Source organism: Pan paniscus, chromosome 1, assembly GCF_029289425.2.
Source record: "Pan paniscus chromosome 1, NHGRI_mPanPan1-v2.0_pri, whole genome shotgun sequence".
Lineage (NCBI taxonomy): Eukaryota > Metazoa > Chordata > Mammalia > Primates > Hominidae > Pan > Pan paniscus.
In genome coordinates, this window is record NC_073249.2 from 208,396,187 (window position 1) to 208,418,237 (window position 22,051).

General features: G+C 52.5%; 1 protein-coding gene across 4 annotated transcripts in view; it reads right to left on the minus strand.

The window, feature by feature from the left end:
• PAX7 (paired box 7) overlaps positions 1-22,051 on the minus strand; it is a 114,149-nt gene that overhangs the window by 25,688 nt on the left and 66,410 nt on the right. For all 4 annotated transcript variants that reach the window (XM_008967111.4, XM_003814438.4, XM_008967109.5 and 1 more), the window contains exons 6-7: positions 18,525-18,690; positions 16,043-16,245 (exon numbers count right to left, since the gene is read on the minus strand). In XM_008967111.4, coding sequence (XP_008965359.2) covers positions 16,043-16,245; positions 18,525-18,690 — 369 coding nt within the window. The remainder of the gene's footprint in view (positions 1-16,042; positions 16,246-18,524; positions 18,691-22,051) is intronic.

Sequence of the window (22,051 nt, forward strand, 5' to 3'; positions counted from 1 at the left end):
TGTCTCCTCATCCAGCACTCATTCGCCCACAAGGGTTACCTCTTTTGTGGATGCTTGAAAAGATTTCCCGGGCTCTGTGTCAAAGCAGAAGTCACCTAAGCCACTGGGAGCAGAAGCATGGATGACCCCACGTGCTGCAAATCAACCTCTTGCAATGATAAGGCCATTGCTGCACCCACTGTGCCCTCAAAAGCCCTGCTAAACTCCTGAGTCTTTTTGGACAGTGAAAGTGTGCAGGAGCATTGTCAGTGTCTCTATTTGCAAAATGAGACAGCCAGTTAACTCTTTCTAGGTGCCTTCTAGCTCTGAGATTGCTGGGGAGGGGGATCTCAGTTCATTTCAAGCAGACACTCCCCCCAACCTGTTTTCTAAAGAAAAGAAGGGTCGGCTGGGTGCGGTGGCTCATGCCTGTAATCCCAGCACTTTGGGAGGCTGAGGCGGGAGGATCATGAGGTCAGGAGTTTGAGACCAGCCTGGCCAACATGGTGAAACCCTGTCTCTACTAAAAATGCAAAAATTAGCCAGCGTGGTGGTGCATGCCTGTAATCCCAGCTACTCGGGAGGCTAAGGCAGGAGAATTACTTGAACCTGGGAGGCGGAGGTGGCAGTGAGCTGAGATTGAGCCACTGCACTCCAGCCTGGCGACACAGCGAGACTCCATCTCAAAAAAAAAAAAAAAAAAAAAAAAAGGAAGGGTCAAGGCGTGGATACCATTGGGATGCACAGGGACCCCCAGGTGCACTGAGGTTAGGGAGGCCTTCAACAGATCCCCACGTTCCTCCACTTGGGGAGAGGTTTACAAGGTGGAACCTCGCTAATCCATGCTTTGGATGTGCCAGGCCTGGGACCGGCTGCCTTGCACTGTACCTTTTTAAAAAATACAGATTTCCGCAGTCCCACCATGGACCTACTATAACAGGTCTGCAAATTGAGTCTGCAAATTGAGATTTTTAACAGGCTCAGGTTTGGGAACCACTGACTCTAGCTCAATCGCCCCACCCTGCAAAGACTCACCCTCCAATCCTTTTGGCAGGTATGGCCTGGATTCTGCTTGCATCCCGCTCTGAGCAGAGATGGGGCACTCCCTGCTTTCCAAAGTTACCCCTTCCATCCCTGGCCAGCTCCGAGTGAACTCAGTTCAGCTGAATTCTGCCTCCCCAGGACGTGTGCCTCCTGCCATCATCCCAAACATGCTGGCTCTCCTGTCCCTGACACCCCCATGGAGGTTCAGGTGGGATCATGAGGGCTCCCTTTTGGCCTCACTTGATATAATCTCATCTCCTGTCCCTCTGGAATCTACACATTGTTGAACCATAGCTTGCTAAGGAGGGTGGTCAGACAGCAGAGTCGGGGCTCTAGGTGGTCTATCCAGCGAGTCAGGCCAGCTGGCCGTCAAGACGGTATTTCCCTCCCTACGAGGGGGCTGCAGACCCTCCCCAGGCCTCCCTCCTCTCTGGAGGCTTCTGGCTCATGGTTTGTCACTTGCTTGTCTGTGGGTGGACTAACTGGAAGGTTCTTGAGGGCAGAGGCCAGGTTTAGCTCACCTGGCATCCTCTGTGCCCAGAATGGGGCACAAAATAGACCCTCAGGAGAGCCCAGGGCATGTTTGCAGCTGTTTATTGGGCACCTACTTCGTGCCAGGCTTTGTGCTGGGGACACACGCCAAGAGCCTAGGGTCCTTGCATTAGAGGGAGAGAGCGGTATCCAAAAAGTTAGAAACCAGAGGCAAAGCTGCTACCCAGGGGAATACAAGGGGCATGGGAGGGGGCCTGGCCACCAGAGCCAGGTCAGGGCAAACTTCTGGAGCAAACAACCTCTGAGCTGAGACCAGAGAGATGAGCAGAGCTGGCTAAGCGAGGAGAGGAGGGGCAAGAAGGTTCTAGGTGGAGGGAAGGGCAAGTGCATTGGTGGAGAAGGCCCTAGTGAACGGGTGGGGAACGGGGCGCTCCCGAGGGAGCCTCTCTCTCCAGCAGGCAGCAAGGGTCTTGCTTACCGGCTGCCCGTCCCTTCGCCGCCTGCCCCGTCCCGAGACGGCCGAGGCCCCGCGACCAAGACTGGACGAGCGAGCGGCGGCTCCGCAGTCCGGGGGGCGGCCAGGCGCGCGGCTGCTCGGGATCCCAGGCCCGGGCAGCGGGAATTAAGCAGGCCGCCGAGCCCGAGGGCGTCCTTATCTCGGGGAGACAGTTGTTGGGAATCACTTTGACTGAGTGGTTTTGTCTCCCCGCATTTTCCACTGTCAGGCGGCCTCGGGCCATGGATCAAAGGCGCGGCGGCGGCGGCGGCGGCGGCGGAGCGCGGGGAGGGGCGGCCGCGCGGATCCCCCCGGACCCGATCCCCCCTCCGCGCCGCCGCCCCAACCCCCGCTCTGGACTTGGGTCCGCCCGGTCTCGGGAGCCCGCGCCCGGTCCCTGCCTCGGAGCCCACCAGCAGCGGAGGAATTCGGAAAGGGGACACGGGGGTGGGGGAGAGGGCAAGGGGGGCGCGCAGGGGCTGAAGATGGAGGGGGAAGAGGTGTTTGTTGGGTGCGGAATGAGAGAGGAGAGGAGAATGAGAGAGATTGGGGGAAGAGAATGGGTAGAGGCGAGGCCGGCTATGGGAGGAGACAGGCAAAGAGGGAAATGAGGGTCTGAGAGAAGGGAGTGGGTGGAGAGAGGACCCAGGCTGGAGGTATTCTCAGGGTTATGACGCGATCAGGGAGACGGTGAGCAAGGGGGTGGTGGCACAGGGGGCGAAGGGAAATGGGGCGCGAAGGGCGAAAAGAGGAAGTGGGGAAAGGAAAGAAATAGGAAGCAGAGAGTGTGTGAAAAAAAAAACAAAACAAAAAACAACAAACAGACGTGGATTTCCCATCAACTGAGCCCAAGAGAAAGTTCTGGGCTGTGGCAGGGGACAGGGAGGCAAGAATGGCTGGAGGAGAAAGTGAAAGGCAGGCCTGGCTGGGCTGAGGGGTGGGGGAGGCTGTCCACCCTCCCAAGAAAGTGCAGGCCCTTATCACTCAGAAGGCGACAGAGCCACAGAGTGGGGGAGTGACAAGGCCGAGGTGCGCAGGAATTAGGGCGCACCCAGGCCCAACCTTCCAAAGGCCTCCAACAATGTCCTGGGGGACCCAACCCAGATCTCTGATGTTCTCCAAAGCTCCAAGGGAGGAGCCTCCCCTGCCCTTAGCAGAACTCCCCTGGTGGCCAAGGACACCCGTCCCCACCGAAAAAGATGTTGGAGAAAACGTGTTCACAGCCGGGGAAAGGGCCAGGAGAGAGAAGGGCCGGTGGGGAAGGTTAGGGAGCCCTGGGGCTGAGGTGGGGGCAGGGCAGGAACCTAGAGTGGGGGACAAGAAGGAGCAGGGGGAACAGGATGGAAAAGGCTGATGGAAAGAAGATGGGAAATGAGTGTGGAAGAGACAGCTGCAAAGGTGTTGAGGGAACATGAATTCTGCAACAGGAGGTCTGCATCCCGGCCCTGCGCTAACTCACTGTGACCTTGGCCCCTGGTGGCACCTGCTGGAGCCTCAGACCCCATCTGCAAACAGCTACCTCATATTATGCTAGCTGTTCTTCTTCATGCTTTGCATATATGAACACACTTCTCAGGCTAGCTCTATAAAATGGGAATGATTATTAGCCTCACCTTACAGAAGGGGAAACAGAGGCAGGGAAGAGCCTGTTTGGGGTCACACAGGTAGGAAGTGACAATGCTGGGGATTGAGCCCAAGCACTGGGATTCTAGCACGCATCTTGACCCCCCTGCTCTCCTGCCTTAAAGAGCAACTTACCCTGGACAAATTATTTAAACTGCTCCGTGCCTCTGTCCCTATATCTGTAGGACAGAAATAATCATTCCAGCACTTCCTCCAAGGGGATGTTATAACGATTAAATGAGATAATTCATGTAGCTGACTTAGCACAGCATCTGGCTTGTGGTAAATGCTAAAACATTTTACTTATTACTATTTAATAATATTTGTGTAGCAATACAGACATACTGTATTACTTACATCAATATATACATTTAATGTACTGATAAAATGTGGTAACTGCACAGGGAAAGCACAGCTAACCCACCGTGTGGGGGGTGTCCTGAAGGAAAGCTTCATGGAAGGGAGCCAAGTCTTAAAAAAGAAGTAGGGGTGGGCTTGAGATGACAATGGGGTGGTGGAGAAGGTGTTCCCGGCCAAGGGAGCAGCAGGTACAAAGGCTTGGAGGCAGAGGAGAGCAGGAGTCTCCTTTGGGGACCCTCAAAGTCACCCCCCGTCTCTCCTACCTGCGATCTTGCCTGGCCTCCTAGACCCAATTGCCCAACCATCCCAGCGGCCTCCCTCCCGCAGGGGACCCCAGGGACAGGCCTGAGAAACTCTAAGTCTGCCTGCTGTATTAATTCCTGATCTCCCTCATTTTCCTTCCTTCTGTCTGCTGTACTGTCTCGTCCCCAGTCCCTGTGCTAATCAGAAAGAAGGACAGATCCACTATTTGCATTCTTTCCCACCAAGCCATGCAGCTCTGGAAGGCTAAACCCGGGCCTGCTAGGCCTCCCAGGAGGCAGGAAGGAGGTGCGGTTGTAAGACTGAGAGGCGGGCTAGCCCTGCCCGCAGATCTGGAGGCTGTGACTCCCCTGGATGTACAAGTAACCTACAGAATCACTGATTCTGAATAGGAAGGCTCTCTGCTAGCAGTTGGTCCATCTCTTTCATTGCACAGATGGGGAAACTGAGGCCCACAGCAGTAAGGCCTCTATCAAGATCACATGGTGGTTTGGAGGCAGAGTCTAGAGGAAACTTGGATCTCCTGAGTTTCCAACCTTTGACCAGAAAGGAAATTGCCTGGGTAGAGAAACCTAGCAAGACTTCTGGAGTTCAATTTCTGTTCAGGGCGAGGAGAAGCAGAAAGGGGAACATTGTCTTAAGCTCTTACTAGATGCCGGGTGTGGAACTAAGTGTTTCACATGAACAATCGCATTTAATTCTCATAAGCCTGCAAGGTGAGTGGCAGAGGTCCCATTTCACAGATGAGTAAAATGAGGCTCTGAGAGCTCATATAACTTGCCTGTGATCACACAGCAAATAAGTAGAGGAGCTAGAATTTGTTTTTGTATATTTATTTATTTATTTATTTATTTATTTATTTATTTGAGACGGAGTCTCATTCTGTCACCCAGGCTGAAGTGCAGTGACTAGATCTCGGCTCACTGCAGCCCCCGCCTCCGGGGTTCAAGCAATTCTCCTGCCTCAGCCGAGTAGCTGGGACTACAGGCACGCACCACCATGCCCGGCTAACTTTTGTATTTTTAGTAGAGACGGGGTTTCACCATGATGGCCAGGCTTGTCTCGAACTCCCGGCCTCAAGTGATCCACCCGCCTTGGCCTCCCAAAGTGCTGGGATTACAGGCATGAGCCACTGTGCCCGGCTGAGCACGTGAGCATTTGAGCCCTGGTCTGTATGATCATTCCACTGTGTCCACGATGTGCCTAAATTAGTGACTGTTTTCATATCTGCCATGTCATTTGCTGCTGTCTGGTCGGCACCAACCTCCTACCCCTTCCTTTATTTATCCCTGTGCAAATCCAGTCTTCCCTCTGGAACTCCTCTTCCAGGAAGCCTTCTCTGACTATGCCTTCCCTTCTGTAGACTTCCTCTGGTCTTCTTGTCTGACTAGAAATCACACTAAATTGTCCACAATGAATACTGTAATTTATCTCTGGGGTGGGATGAGGAGTATTGTCTCTCCAAAGTATAAGAGCAGAGACAGCCATGCATATTTCTTTCTCGAGTCTCCCTCTATGCTGTTAAGTGGAGTTGGATAAATGAATTTGAAGGGAATCATATGTAATGATATTCAAGTGCAAACCACATGATCAGCTGCCTCAAAATCCTCCTGAGAATGGACTACAGCTGTGTCTCACCAGGCCTGCTGTATGCCTGCGGGTTGCCCAACAGTTGGTGGTGGTCCGTTACCTGCCAGACACCTAGTTATAATACAAGTGTCACACCAAGATTTTGTGTGCCAAGTACTGCCATGCTGCCTGTGGTCCTACTGAAGACCATGGTCCCTGACAACAGTGGTGTGTGGAAACATCTAGAGCTTCCAAGCAGGCTACTTTCCCCTTCCCCACTTGTTTATGCCAGGCCTCTACTCCTTCTGTGCAAAGGGGCAGAGGTCAGCTCCTGCCCACACCCTCTGGAGGTGTGGAGTTTGGATGGAAGAAGATGTTTTGCTGGTGGGCATAAAAGAGGCCCAGAGTGCCCCTCCCCTTTTTTTTCTTGAGATGGAGTCTTGGTCTGTTGCCCCGGCTTGAAGGCAGTAGCGTTATCTCAGCTCATTGCAACCTCCGCCTCCTGGGTTCAAGCGATCCACCCCCCTCAGCCTCCCAAGTAGCTGGGATTACAGGCATGCACCACCACACCCAGTTAATTTTTGTATTTTTAGTAGAGAGGGGGTTTCACCATGTTGCCCAGGCTGGTCTCAGTCTCCTGACCTCAAGCAATCCGCCCGCCTCAGCCTCCCAAAGTGCTGGGATTACAGGCGTGAGCCACCACACCCGGTCCCAGAGTGGTCCTTGAAGGCCACCCTCCACCCACCTCTTGTTCGGACTCGGATAGGTGGGCTGAAGACCCGATATCTTCCCAGAATTCTACCCAGTTCTCTAAGAAAGGAGGCAAGGTCAGGGTTGCTCTCCCACTTCTCCTTCAATGATCCAAGGGCTCTAATGTCACCCTGAAAGCCAGGCAATCCGCCAGGCCTCCCAGTTCCTAGCAGAGCCTACTCATAGGCATGCTCCACTCCCCTCAGCAGCAGTCTGGAAAGTTCCTGATCCTGGTTTAGCCTTTCTTTCCGGGAGGGGTTTCCTCCTCCTCCCCTGCCCCCTCATTCCCCTCCACCCAGGAAAAAGGGGTAGGAAAGGCAGAGACATAAACACGAGTCTATTTTCACAGGAGAAGAGGCTCTGCCCAGGCCGCTCCCTTGTGGGCTGGAGCTGAGGCCTCTGACGGACTTGAGCAGGTGGTTTTGTTTGGTGAGGAGCTGCCGGGGGGAAATAACTGAGCGTTTCCCACTGAGGTGGGTTAACTGTGGACAAAGATGGAGCTGGATGTGAGAGCAGGGTCTTGGCCGGGTCTGTCTCCCCAGGTTGTGGAAGGGCTGAGGATGCTCAGGGCCAAGGACTAAAGCGACCGTCAGTTCACACTGACCATCAATTCACACTGACTATCAATTCACACTGACCATCAATTCACACTGACCATCAGTTCACACCTACGCCTTGGCTGCTTCCCTGAGCCTTGCAGTTCATCCCTACCCTGGGGCTGGCCTCGCCAAGAGAACCGGGGGAAAAAGCCCTGGTGGATTGGGGGCTGCCTGATGAGCAGAGTGGACGGGCAGCCTAACTGTTAGCCTGATGCTGTGACCAGGGGCTGGTGGATGTGGTTTGGGTGGGGCAGGGGAGCAGTCTCTGGGAGCTGGGCTCTTCCTGGGTACAGAAGGCCAGTTGGGGAGGGCAGACACTGAAAAATGTCATTCGGCTTCAGGTCCAAGAAGATCCAGCCACGGACTCCTGGCCCACTCCACAAACTGACCCCTGACTCCATACCAACCGCACTGGTCATGAAGAGAAAGAGAAACAGGGGTGTGGGGATGTGTGTTGGAGGGTGGGGGGATGACTCAGTTAGCTTTCCCCTAATCCTGGGAAAAACCACTCAGAACCCATGCCCTGCCAACTTGAGTCAAGCACTCCTCCATCAGCTCGTCCTTCCCCAGGGGCCTGAGGGAGGAGCAGGAGACAGCCTTTCCCCTGCTTTCTGCAGAGAGGGAACCCCCTGCTCCTGGCACCTTCTCCTCCCCAGACTTAGGTCAGCAGAACACCTTACATTGCCCTGGATAGGAAACCAACTCAAGCATTGTCCAGCTAACTGAAGGGGGTTAAGGAGAGCAGGGAAGTAAAAGAAGGGAACAGAGGGAAGGAAACAGAAGGGATGGCAGTGAGGCAGAGGTGGAGGCCAGGGCACATGTGAGGGGGGTGTGATGAGTGCACATTTAGTGAGCGCCTACTTGTACCAGGCACCTAATTTGAATTTTCCCTTAGTTCTCACAGCAACCCCTGAGAGGTAGCAATGATCACCCCTGTTTTCCGATGAGGAAAAGGAAGCCCAGAGAGGTTAAGCAAGCTGTGCCAGGGTCACACAGCAATTTAGTAAATGGCAGAACCAGAGCTCCAACTCACGGCTGCTTGTTGGCACAGGTGGCACAGTTTCTCTCGCTCCAGGCTTCCTTCTACCCATGGGGCCTGAGGGAGAGGCCTCCCGAGAAAGCGGAGGCCTGAAAGAGACCCTGAGAAGGCAAAGGGAGAAAGCCGGCAGCAGGAGACTCGCCCAGGAAGGGAGGAGAAGGAAGGGCTGGGCGGGGCACAGAGGAGTGCGCAGCCGGGGTTAAAGCCCCATGTTCCTACAACCCGCTAAGCCGGAGAAATGAATTCTGATCCCTCCAAAACCCAACCTTGGAAAATGTGCGAGAGAAGGGTCTCCTTTCAGGGGGGCAGGCAATCCTCCACACCTCCTCCTGACGCCCTGGTAATGCCAGGATGTCCCCAATCTGCTTTGAGGAATGGAGAGATTAAGAATAATAAAAAAATTGCAATAAAATATGTGTGAAGGAGGGGGTAATTGTGGACAAACGCAGCATTCAAATTCATTTTTCAGCTCTTTTACACACCATTTCAATCTTATTTTCTGCTTGTTAATGAGATCTTGTTGCCTGGGCTAGGCAAAACCTTCCAATATCAGGACGTAATTGCACATAATTTTCTCTCCTACCAGTGATTTGCATCAGTTTTTTTAAAATTCTGGGCTATTTAACACCCCACAATCCCCCTCCCCATCTTCCTGCCTACAAATCTCTCGCTCCCTCCTCCTTCCTCGTCCCTGGTCCAGCAAGACTCATTTTAAATGCCTATTATAAACGCAGTGTCGCCAATGAAGGGGTGGGGGCATGAAGAGGAAGTGATAGGAGAGAGAGGTAGGAATCTCCAGTGTCCACTGTGTGAGTGGCACTGCTCAGTTCCCTAGGGCAAGAGGACTGTCTTGGTCGTGTCTTGCTGAGAGTCAAGTGGTGGTGAGGTTCCTGGGTCCGGCAGACCTGAATTAGAACCCCATCTCCATCACTCACCTGCTCTGTGACCTTCAGCAAGTGACTTGACCTCTCTGAGCCTATTTCCCCAAGAGTAGGGTTGCTGTGGGGCTGGAATGACTTCAGATAGGCAAAGTGCTTACATGGGATCTGGTGTCCAGTAGGTGTGCCATTGATGGAATGTCTTTTCTTGCTGAACTGGCTGCCCAGAGGCCTCAGACAATGCCAGGAGGGCAGCACTGGGCATGTGCTGTTAAGACGCACCCAGGAGACCCCATTCACAAATAAATAAAGGTAAAGCCTTGAGCTTGATTTCTGTGGGTCTCAGGAGGAAAGAGGAAGCTTGGCGTTTGGGGACAGTGACTCTGAACCTGACTCTGCCATTAATTGCCCCTGTGACTTAGGACCTCAGCTTCCCTGGATGGACCACCAGACCAACCTCACCAGGCAGATACAACACAGTAGCATCGTGAGCTCTGGAGCCACTGTTGGAATCCTAACTCTGCCACTTGCCAGATCCTAGCACACAACCTGGCACCTGGAAGAGGCTCCATAAATGTTTCTTAGGTGGTTGGATGGATAGGGGACCCTGGACAAGGAAGGTTTCCTCATCTGTAAAACGAGGGTCACAAGATAACAGCCAAGAGTCAAGGAGGGCAAGTGGGGTCAGCATTCAGGCCCATCGGGACCTGGCCCTCTGTAAGCATGATCTCTGCCATTGCTGTCGCCGTAATTACTAAAGGCACAGGCTGGACAGGAGAGAAGGGTATCAAGAAGCAGGAAAGGACAGAAAGGCTGGTTGGCCATGATCGTGGTTGTGTGGTTAACTGCACGCTTACAGAATATTCTTCATTAGGTCAGTGTGTGGGGAAACTGTAAATATGTAAATCCCTTTATGGCTTCCTTCGTTTTAAGCTCCAGAAAGGAACAAAGGAGATGATGAGTATAGGACATTACAAAAGAGCACCAGGAGCGGTGCTGGGGAGACCGACGCCCCTTCCACGAGGTCGTGGCAGGAGCCCTCCAGACCCCAGCCAAGGATGCCACTAACCCAACCGTGTGATTTTCAAAAAATCTAGGGGGAGATTGGGCCCTCTCTGGGCCTCAGTTTCCACTTCCTACTCTGATATAGTTGGCATCTTAAAAAGGTTGGGAGATGAGGAAGTTCCAGCTAACCACACCTCCCAGGCCCACCTGGCACACACCACCTGGGCCCTGAGGAAGCCTCCAGCACAAGGCACCCTGCCTGCAGCCTTCAACCCAAGGGACCCTCGAAACTGGCAGAACTTTTCTCCTGGTTCTTTGCTTGGGATCTCGGCCTGCCAAATACTGCAGCTCTGAATGACTTTCTGATGCCTCTCTCCCCCACCTGTCTCTTGGAGCTCTGTTCCAAGAGAGGGCTGTGCTTCCACCATCAGACTAAGGCACCTAAGGATGAGGGTTTTGTCTCTTCCATCAGACTATGAGTTCCTGAAGACAGGGGCTGTGTCTTCCCCACCAGACTGGAGATCCCTGAAGGGCCAGCCTTGTGTTCTCCTTTCTACCTCTGGTCACTACTCCTAACAGCCTGGCCTGCTTGGGATTCCTAGACAGGGGCTGGTATGAAGGGATCAATCTGCAGGTGTCACATTATTCAAAGTCATTTGCGTTACAAAAGGTTCCTTTCATCCTAAGTCGTTTTATGTTTTTAATTAATGAATTAATTTTGAGACAGGGTCTCTCTCTGTCGCCTAGGCTGGCGCACAATGGCACAATCACAGCTCACTGCAGCCTCAACCTCCCAGGGTCAATCAACCCTCCCACCTCAGCCACCCTAGTAGCTGGGACCACAGCTTGCCCCACCGTATCTGGCTGATTTTTAAATTTTTTGTAGACACTGGGTTTCGCTATGTTGCTCAGGCTGGTCTTGAACTCTGACCTCAAGTGATCCTCCCACCTCGGCCTCCCAAAGTGCTGGGATTACAGATGTGAGCCACGGCACCCCACCTCTAAGTTGTTTTCTAACAGTCATTGTCCAAGTAACTGGCCCTCAGCCCGGAGCAAAGGGGAGAGAGTGGGCTGGGGGTTGCGGGTAGTCTATGATCCTAACCCCAGATGAACGTCATCAGGAATGAGGTCTCACAAGCAGGATTCCTTTTCCCTACATCTCTTCAGAAGGACCCAGTGCACAAAGCCAGGGACATGCATGTGCTGAGTGCCTAATCCCTAATCCTATTAGGCTGGGGCTTGGGCGGGTAGGGGAGACGATCAGGGAACCAAGCCTCAAGGGTATCTAAACCTCCTGAAAAGCATTTGCCCATATAACTCAGCTCTGCCTATTGGTCCCTAACCTGAGTCATTGGCCTCAGTTTTCTCATCCACCACATGAGTCGAATGAGCTATTTCCTCCACCAAACTGAAGGGGGTGGCTTCCATAGATGGGGGGTGGCTTCCCTAGATGGTTTCTTCTTGTACCAGCCAATCTCTAAAAAGAGTGCAAGTGAGGGCATTTCTGAGAGGCAGGAAGACAGAACAAGTAACTAAGATTCAGGCTCTAGGCTGGGCGCAGTGGCTCACGCCTGTAATCCTAACACTTTGGGAGGCTGAGGTGGGTGGATCACTTGAGGTCAGGAGTTCAAGACCAGCCTGGCTAACATGGTGAAATCCCATCTCTACTAAAAATACAAAAAAATTAGCTGGGCATGGTGGCGCATGCCTGTAGTCCCAGCTACTCTGGAGGCTGAGGCAGGAAAATTGCTTGAACCTGGGAGGAGGCAGAGGTTGCAATGAGCTAAGATCGCGCCACTGCACTCCAGCCTGGGTAACAGAGTGAAACCCTATCTCAAAAAAAAAAAAAAAAAAAAAAAAAGGAAAGAAAAGGAAAAGATTTCAGGCTCTAAAGACATGGGTTTGAATCCTGGCTCTACCCTTTAAGTGGATTAATATAAGTAAATCACCCAGAGCAGGATCTGAAACTCAGAAGGGCTCCAGAAAATTCAGCTGTCCTTGTCAACACTGGTATTAAACATACTGTATGCCTTTTAAAATTATATTTTTTGTCTGTCTGACCCTGTTGTACTGTCACCTCCACTAGGACAATATAAGGGGCTTCCTCTCATGTTCACTGATTTATCCCAAGTGCCTAGAACAGTGCCTGGCACATAGTAGGTTCTCTATAAATATTCATTATGTTAGTGACTCCCTTCCAAGCCAGGGGGCACGTGCAGAGATGAGATGAGTAAATGGCTTTTCCTTGAGATTCTGCATGGAGTCCTTGATGTTCTGTGGTCCCCACTTCCCAGGCTGGGTTTGAGACAAGGGACTTGGGTCAAGCCACTGGAGGAGGCATGTCTTCCCCACGGTAGTAGCAAGCTGGCCAGCGTGATGCACAGCTAGCTTATCCCGGGTCTGCCCAGGTTCTCGGTAGAGCCACAACTTCATCCTCCAGTGTAAGCCCCTTTGGCTTCTGTAAGAACAAAAATTCCGGCCAGACGCAGTGGCTCACGCCTGTAATACCAGCACTTTGGGAGGCCAAGGTGGGTGGATCACCTGAGGTCAGGAGTTCAAGACCAGTCTGGCCAACATGGCAAAACCCTGTCTCTACTAAATATACAAAAATTAGTCGGGAGTGGCGGCGGGCGCCTGTAATCCCAGCTGCTCAGGAGGCGAAAGCAGGAGAATTGCTTGAACCCAGGAGGCAGAGGTTGCAATCAGCCAAGATCGCGCCACTGCACTCCAGCCTGGGCAACAGACTTAGACTCTGTCTCAAAAAAAAAAAAAAAAAAAAAAAGAGAGAGAGAGAGAAAAGAAAAGAAAAAAATTCCTTCCAGTTTTGAGGTCCACATCTATCTGGGCAATGTGTCAGGGACCTGCCATCCTGGGGAAAGGGACAGTGTGCCTACCCCACAGCCCAGGGGGGAAGCTTAACCTGTCCCTCTTGCCCAGGTGAGCTATAGAGAAGCCGGTCCTGTTGGGAAGAGAGGATGCAGGAGGCAGATCTGTCCTCACAGGGCGTCTCCCTGCAGATCCTTATACACAGAGGATTCCTGGCCCCACACCTCCCAGGACCACAGTGATGTGCTGATGGTGTCAAGTCCACCTGCCCAGAGTGAGGAGGGAGGGCAGTGGGAGTCGGAGCCTAGCAACCCCGGGAGCTTTTGTACAAGACCCAGAAACTCCCGCCCTGCTCGCTGCACCCGTCCTTCAGGAAGTGCTCGCAGCTTAACCTCTGCGGTTCACATGCACAGAAGCACACACGGCCTGCCCTGCTGCCCCTGCACCCGCCCTCCTCCAGCAGCTGTTCACCTCCTGGTCCCCTCTGCCCCGGTCAGACCCTCCATCTGTCTTCACACCTTTGATGGGAGCCTCTGAGCTTCTCCGATTCATCATGTCAGCCTCCCAGCCCTGAGGAATGGGCTGGAGGCCTCTCGCTTTTAGCTTCAGTAAAATTCTGGGCTGGGTGGAGGGCTGGGGGTCCAACTTAGGAACTTCCAGGAAAGGATGGAAAACACGTCATCCAACTCTGAAGTCTCCTTGCCATGGGGGAGATACTTCCCCTTGATCCACTGCTCACACCAGTGGGTTGGTTTCCCATCCCCGACCCACACTCTGGAGGCCTGGGGCCCCTTCTTTGCTAAGTCTCTCTTTTGTCCTGTGACAGAGTCCTGTGTTGGGGATAAACCTCAGCCCACAGTGAGACAGGGCGGGCTAGGAAAAGCAGTGGTCATGGAGTCAGGTGCGCCGGATTGTCAACCCTGGCCTGGCCAATGTGTACTGGGGCCCTCCATCTCCAAAGCAAGACAGCTGCACACAGAACCCCAAAGACCCTCTTCAGCTTTCTAAGGACACTCACCCAAATTTGTTTTGTACCACCAAGCCACGCCTGGACCCTATTCTTGGGTGTGGAAACCTTGGATCTCGGCAGTGTCCTCCCCCAGCCAGTTCAGGGATCCTGTTGTGACTCATCTCAAGGGCTCTGGAAGGTTAGCACTAGTGAGATGGAGGCCATGACCTTGAACCTCAAAGAGGCCAACTGGGGTCCCAGGGAAGACATTCTGGCCGACAGGCTGTATTCCATGTGCAGGGTTTAGCTCACCTGGGATCCCAGCAAGAGAGTGGGGTGGCCTGGTGAGGACTAGTGCAGGGGCTGACAAGGTCAGCCAAGTAAGTGGCATCACCCTTCATACTGTGGACCCTGAGAGGGCTTGATGCGTCACCATTAGGAGCTCTGCAGGCAGCTGCCTACAGGTACTGGGCACTCACTCTGTGCCAGACCTGAGCTGACTGCCTTCCACAGATCATCTCATTCAATCCTCAGCAACCTTGGGAGGCAAGTACTGGGCTTATCTCCATTTCATAGATGAGAAAATTGAGGCATAGAAAGGGGAAGGGACTTACTCAAGGGTTTTCCCATAAATAAACGATGGAGCTGAAATGCAATTAACCCTCAACTACACAAATTAATGGAGGCAAACAGAAATGAATCCAGACAAGCAGAAAACATTCTTGGGAATGCTTCAGACAAAGGTTTTTTTTTTTTTTTTTTTTTTAATTTACTGTAAGGGCCTGATAGTAAATATTTTAGGCTTTGTGGACCACATGATCTCTCTTTTTATTTATTTATTTATTTTTTGAGATGGAGTCTCACTCTGTCACCCAGGCTGGAGTGCAATGGTGCAATCTTGGCTCACTGCAACCTCTGTCTCCCAGGTTCAAGCGATTCTCTCGCCTCAGCCTCCCAAGTAGCTGAAATTACAGGCACCTGCCATCATGCCTGGCTAATTTTTGTATTGTTGTAGAGACAAAGTTTCACCATGCTGGCCAGGCTGGTCTCGAACTCCTGACCTCAGGTGATCCACCCACCTCGGCCTCCCAAAGTGCTGGGATTACAGGTGTGAGCCACCACGTTCGGCCTTATATGATCTCTTTTAAAACTACTCAATTCTGCTGTGGTGGCAAAAAAGCCACCATACGTAAATGGACATGGCTGTATTCCAATAAAACTTTATTTACAAAAAACAGGGAGCTGGACAGATGTGGCCCGCAGGATGTAGCTTGCTGGCCTTCTTTGAATTCTTTCTATTCTCCTTTTAGGTAATGGGTTTCCCATATTAATTACATTGTCCTGACACTGGGAGGGCCAGAGAACTAATATTTACTTGGCACTGATTTCGTGCCAGGCTCTGGGCTAGGTGCTCTGACCTGTTAGCATATTGAATGTGGCAAGCACCTCTTGTTGAGACGTTAGTTACAGACTCTCTTTGTTTAATAGGGGATAAACTGAGGCTCACAGATGCTGACTTGCCTCAGAGACCCCTGAGCAGTAGAGCTGGGATTTAGACCCATGCCACAGGCTTCACTGTTCTGCCACACTATGGCTCTTCAGATCAGTTTGGATCATGTGCAGTGGATTCTCACCACAGACATGTGGCAGGGGGCACTTCATCCCTTCCCCCACGGATATTTGGGAGCCTGCTGAAGCTACAAAAAAATGAGCCCATCAGTTCCTCAAGTTCATTGGGACTTCCGGCATTATCAAGTCCTGTTCCCCAAACTCACCAATAACCACCATCAGCGCCTACATTATCTCTCTGACTTCATCCAAAGCAGGTCCTGTGACTTCTAACAGCACCCCGAGGCAATGAATGACTTAACCAATCACACAGGAGCAAACAGAATTCCATTGACCAATCAGGGTAGAGTTACCGGCCCAGAACCCCATCCACAATTCTCTCCACCAATAGGACATGGTCCTGCCTTTCAGGAATTGGTTACTCCTGGTGAAAAGCCAAGAGCACAGGACAGAGTCCAGGGAGGATTCCTGATTCTAGAACAAAAACCCCAACCGCAGTCAGCCTGCTACAGGAAAGAGCGCAAGGCTTCCACCCACGTGCTGTCTGCAGATGTCTGACTTTCGTGGCGGCGGGATCCTGGGTGCTGGGCTGAGGCCACCTACCTGAGGAGACAGGCCGTTGCTGACCGGGTTCATGTGGTTGGAGGGCGCCGCCGGATTCATGAAGCTGTCGGAGTAGCTGGAGAAGCTGTGGCGGGCTCCGTAGGCAGAGCTGGTGTCGGCGGCTGCAGCCGCTGCAGCCAGCCCGCCCTGGTGCATGGTGGACGGTGGCAGGGGCTGAGGCCGGTGCACAGTGCTGCCCCCATCTGTAGAGAGACCCAAGAGAGGTCCTAAGCAAGTGGCCTCACCCTGGACGCTGGGCCTCTGAGAGCAGAAGGCAAGCCAAGAGACTCCTCCTCCCGGTCTCCATTCCTTGGAGGGAAGGGACCACCCTCTCATGCTACCTGGGATGAGACAAGTTGGCTCCTGGGCAGGACAGTAGGCACTGGCCAGGTCTTGACTGACAACCCAACATTCTAGACAACCCCTAGACAGGTGCACACCAGCCACTGTTCCTCAGTGCTTGGCACACAGTAGGTGCTCAATAAATGTCAGCTGGGCTGAAAGCCAGACCTTGATGGGGACTCTGTTAATCTACCCAGTCTGTTTTGTTTTGTGAGCGTCAACCACTTGCCAGGTGCTTTTACAAACGCTGCCTAAGGGTATGAAGCAAGACTGTAAATCCCATTTTACAGATGAAGAAACCAAGGCTTGGTGGGCTTGGGGCACTCACACAAGATGACCAGGCTAGTGAGTGATGGGACCAGGATTTGAATGGCCTAACTCTGGAGCCATCTCTGTTCTTTGCTGCTAGGCTGTTATTCTGCACTCTCTGGGCCCTTCTGTGCAGCTTTGCAGAGGCTGGGACCCTCAACACTGGTTCAATTTATCTTACCAAGTCACAGTGGTGCTGGAGGGGGCTCTTTGACTCTCTCCTTGGCCTCCAGAACTCCAGCCTGCCAGTCATTTAAGAGGAGGCTTTATGAGGTAGCTATCTTTTTTTAAATTTAATTTTTTTTGAGATGGAGTCTCACTCTGTCGCCCAGGCTGGAGTGCAGTGGCATGATCTGGGCTCCGTGCAACCTCCGCCTCCTGGGTTCAAGTGATTCCCCTGCCTCAGCCTCCTGAGTAGCTGGGATTACAGATGCATGCCACCATGCCCAGCTAATTTTTTTTTTTTTTTTTGTATTTTTAGTAGAGACGGAGTTTCACATGTTGGCCAGGCTGGTCTCCAACTCCTGGCCTCAAGAGATCCGCCCGCCTCAGCCTCCCAAAGTGCTGGGATTGCAGTTGTGAGCCACTGCGCCCAGCCCATGAGGCCAATATCAAGTAGTGGTATTCCTGGTGTGTGCTGGGACAGGGCTTGGGGGGTGACAGAATGAGAGCAAGGTCTGGTGAGGTGGGGGGAGGGAACCCTTCTTCCCCTACAAGGCTCACCTTCTCTCCTGGGACCCAGACTTTCCTTTCCTCTCCCAAGGCCCCTCTGATCCCCTATCCTCTCCCACCCACTCACCTTCTTCCCTCTGCCTATCCCTTTCCAAGGCTAGAAGGGAATCTTATACTTCAAGCCACTGGAAGAACTGGGCTCAAGTGAGGCCTCCTTCCCAGGCGGACCTGAGGGCTCTGACCCCTCTCAGCACAGCCTGGCCTAGGGCTGTTCACCCCAGAGTGGGGGGAATCCCTCACAGGGAGCTTTCTCAGGTCCTCAAAGGAGACCCTGACCTTTATTCCATCTCTGAAAATGGATCTTTCCAGAGAGAGGCAAGAAAATGAGGTCCCAGCAAATTATTTAAGCCCCTTTGTAAATTTTTTTTTGTCATAGGTTGGAGACCAACATAATCTAAAAAAAAAAAATGATTCCAACATGATTCCAACATCTTCCCAACAAGTACACACACACGTGCACATGCACACACTCATGCACACACTCTCACACACTCATTCACTCACTCATATGCACACACTCATGCACACACACACTCATGCACACACACTCATTCACTCATACACACACACTCATGCACTCACACGCACACACTCATGCACACACTCACACACGTACTCATGTCACTCTCTCACTTTAAAAACTCAAAGACTGTGACTATGCATGGTCCCAAAGTCCCTGGAGAATCCGCTCCTTTCCCTCCAAAGCAGGTCAGCCCAGTGTCCTCTTCTCCAAATCCTCACTGCTCAAAGCCTGGTCCATGCTCCACCAGCTTGGGCATTCCCAGGGGGATTTTTAGAAGTGCAGAATCTCAGGCCTCACCCAGACCAGCATTTTAGTAACATTCCTGGGAGATCCCTGGTACCATTTGAGAAGCTCAGTTCTAAACAGGTGCACAGGGGCTGCCTTGGGGATCCCACCTGGCTGCTCTGTGTCAGGGCCAAGAATTTCAAGGGCAGGGTTGCATCTTTTTGCTCTCAATAGCCTGCTTACGTGAAAGTAAGAAATGGTCATAAAAAAAAGAAGAGCCTTTGTAAGTGAAAGTAAAGAAAGAAGGGAAGGGGCACCACTGAGATGGCAGGACGGGGCCAGGACACTCACCTTGGGAGATGGTGGTGGTGGGGTAGGTGGAGTCCGGCAGCTGGTAGGGGGGCAGCGTGGGCATGCCGGTGGGCGGGAAGCCTCCTGGCAGAAGGTGGTTGAATGCCGCCAGCTGGTTGGCTCCTGCCTGCTTACGCCAACGGGCGCGGCGGTTACTGAACCAGACCTGGGAGGTGGAGAGCAGAGAATGGAGACCCCTCGGCCAGGTTCCTGGCAGAGAGCTGCAACACATCTAGACCCAGTTGCCCAAGCCATCACCCTCTGATCCAGCCAGCATCCTCCTGCAGGCCCCGGCATTGTGCAGCACAGGACGGTTTGCAAAGTGATTTCATAGGTATGACCCCATTCTGCCCTCACAACCACCAGTGAGGGGGTTCTATATTATCCCCATTTTACAGATGAGGAAACCAAGACCCAAAGAAAGTGGGTGACTTGTCCATGGGCCAGGTTGAGTCAGTGGTCCAGCCAGTCCTGTGTGGCTCTCAGGCCAGTGCTCTTTCCTCTGCAGCTGCTCCTTCCTGGAGGGATGCTGGTGCCCTGCTTGACCACCTCCTCCAGGAAGCCCCCCAGGAGGAAGCCACGCATCTGCAACCCACCTGAATGAGACCTGCACTTCAGACCCAGATGTGCAAGCCGGGTTCTTTCTCTGGAGACTGAGGCCCTACTTTGCTTACACACCCTGGGCCTCCTTGAAATAGGAAACACACACACACACACAGATTTATCAAATATTAGTGGGATAATAACCCAACATTTTTGTCTCCCCTTCCTGTGCTGGCACTTCACGTATCAATCCATACATAGACCCATGAGACGTATTCTCCTATTCTCATTTTACAGAAGGGGAATCCAAGGCTCACAGAGGTCAAGTTGCTTGCCCAAGTCCACATAGCTAGTCTGTGTTGGAGCTGAGGTTCAAACTTAAAATCAGTCTGGCCAGGCGCAGCGGCTCACACCTGTAATCCCAGCACTTTGGGAGGCCGAGGCGGGTGGATCATGAGGTCAGGAGATTGAGACCATCCTGGCTAACAAGGTGAAACCCTGTCTCTACTAAAAATACAAAATATTAGCCGGGCGTGGTGGTGGGCGCCTGTAGTCCCAGCTAGTCGGGAGGCTGAGGCAGGAGAATGGCGTGAACCCGGGAGGCAGAGCTTGCAGTGAGCTGAGATCGCGCCACTGCACTCCAGCCTGGGCGACAAGTGAGACTCTGCCTCAAAAAAAAAAAAAAAAAAAAAATCAGTCTGGCTTTCTACAGCCCACTTATCTGGATTTGCAAGTTTCCTGGGACAGGTCAGAGAAAGAGGAGAATGAAGGTGCACACTGGGGCTGCCTTGAGGGGGCTCTTTTCCACCTTCAGCTTTGCACATGCTGTTCCCTCTCACCTGAACACTCTTCCTGCAGCTGGCTCTTTGGCCTTCAGAGCTCAGCTGAAATGCTTCCTCCTACTCCTACTCCTTAATCGCCGCATCTAAGGTGGGTTCAGGTAGGTTCTCTGCCTTCTGTCAGGTGGGCCTCCTACCTGTGTGCTTCCCCACAGGATCAATGATTCTATTTATCTGTTTCTTGGCTGTGCTGCTCCTAATGTCCCCCTCAGCCTCAGGCTCCACAGGACAGAGGCCATGCATTCCTTGCCCAATGCCTGGAGTTCAGTAAGTGTTCTAGGAATACTTGTCGAATGAATGAAGGAGTGAATGATGAATGAATGAATGAACAAGGGGAGGCAGGATTGGCACTGGGGTGCCTTTGCTGGGGCTGGGGCTACAAGGCTTGGTTGGTGTTCCATCCTGATGAGGGGTGAAGGCTGCCACCTCCCCTGGCACCTGATCACCCAAGACCCCCAAATCTCTGGGCCGTGTCTGCTGAGATGGGGGAGGGGAGTGCAGCCAGGTGGAGGGCGCTTATGCACCCCTAGAGCCATCCTTCCCGGGTGGGAAAAGCAGCGTTCAGCTTGCAGGCTGGATAAACAAGAGCTGCCGGCTTTCACCTGTTGAGGTTTCACAGAGAAAGGGAGAGGAGGCAGCCAAGCCTGGAGGGAAAACGACTGGCTCCCGATGGATTCAAAGCCCTGGCTTCTCCCCACTTCCACAGGGCGCCGAGGGTTTCCCTGGGGCACCCTGGAGTAGCAGGGATGCTGGAGGGAGCCCTGCAAGGAATGGCCTTGCCTCCGAGCTTCCAGGCTCTGCGGGAAGGGTGTGGGGAGGTCTTTGTACTAATTCAGTGTTTCCCAAACAGTGGGCCTCCTGCCACTGCTCCCTGTTGGAGAAACAGAATTCAATAACCTGGACATGAGGATGGGAAAGTTATTCCATTCCACTTCTCTCCCAGGCCTCCTGGGCATGGAGAAGGGGGGAAGAGGGGTGTCAGTTTGGTGCTAATGCATCCTCAGCGCCTTTCTAACCTGTGCCAATCTCCCTTCTGAATGCAGGGAGAGGAGGCGTTTGCAGGTGACATTTTCCTGAAAGGCTTTAATCATGTTGTTTTGTTTTCCTTTGTGTGTAGTGTGTGTGTGTGTGTGTGTGTATTTTAACAATTGCCTTCCCTTTATGGGAGTGTTGTGCATTTTTATTTTAAAACACTTGATTTCGTTGAAAAGTAAATAACAATATAGATAATAGGTGAAGGTGGCGAACATCTTGGGTGGGTGGGAGAACGATGGGCATTTGGGATATGCCACTCTAGTTTGTTATGTAGCAGCAGGTCCTTAGGTGCCGCTCATCTTTTCCTCAAAAAAAGAATGCTGAATAAAGTTGGATGCATTCTTCCTCCTTCCCTTTTCTTCTAATCCCTTCCTTTTCTTTTCCTACTCTTCCCTTCCTTCTTTATTCCCACCTTCTCCTCTCAAACTTTTACTGGGACTCCTCTCTGTGCCAAGCAAGACAGGCTAGAGAGATGGACAGGACCCACTCCTAGCCCTCAAACTGCCCTTTGCCTGGGCACGAGTCAAAGAGCAGCTGCTTTTCAGTGCAATAAGCTCAGATGGGGTGACATGCAAGGTTGGATAAGGAGCTCAGAGGAGGGGCTTCCAACTTTGCCTCTCAGAATCCAGGAGGACTTCCTGGAGGAGAGGGCATGCCTTTGTTGCCAATTCTGTCATCTCTTCTTCCTTCATTGTCCTATGTCCCTAGGTTCACCTCCCTCCCAGTAGGCACCTCCCTTCTCACTAAGTGTAACAGGATGGTTGAGAGCAGGGATTCTGGAGTCAACTGCCTGGGATGGAATTCTGCCTCTAACTCCTAAGATGGGAAAATTTTTGTTATCCCAGTTTCTTCATAAAATGGGGCTAATAACAGCCACCTCCTAGGTGGTTCTGGACCTCAAATGAGTTAGCACAGGCAACATGCTTAGAACAGCGCCAGCCACAGGTAAGTATCATTCTGCTGGAGACCCTCTGAAATAGCTGAGCTGGAAGGGTCTCTGCCAGCGTCTCGTATGAGCTGCCCGTTTACAGAGAGGGAAATAAACGCTCTAAAAGGGACAGTGACAGCCCCAGCACCCCACCCAGAATCTCTGGTCAGGACTGAGTTCTT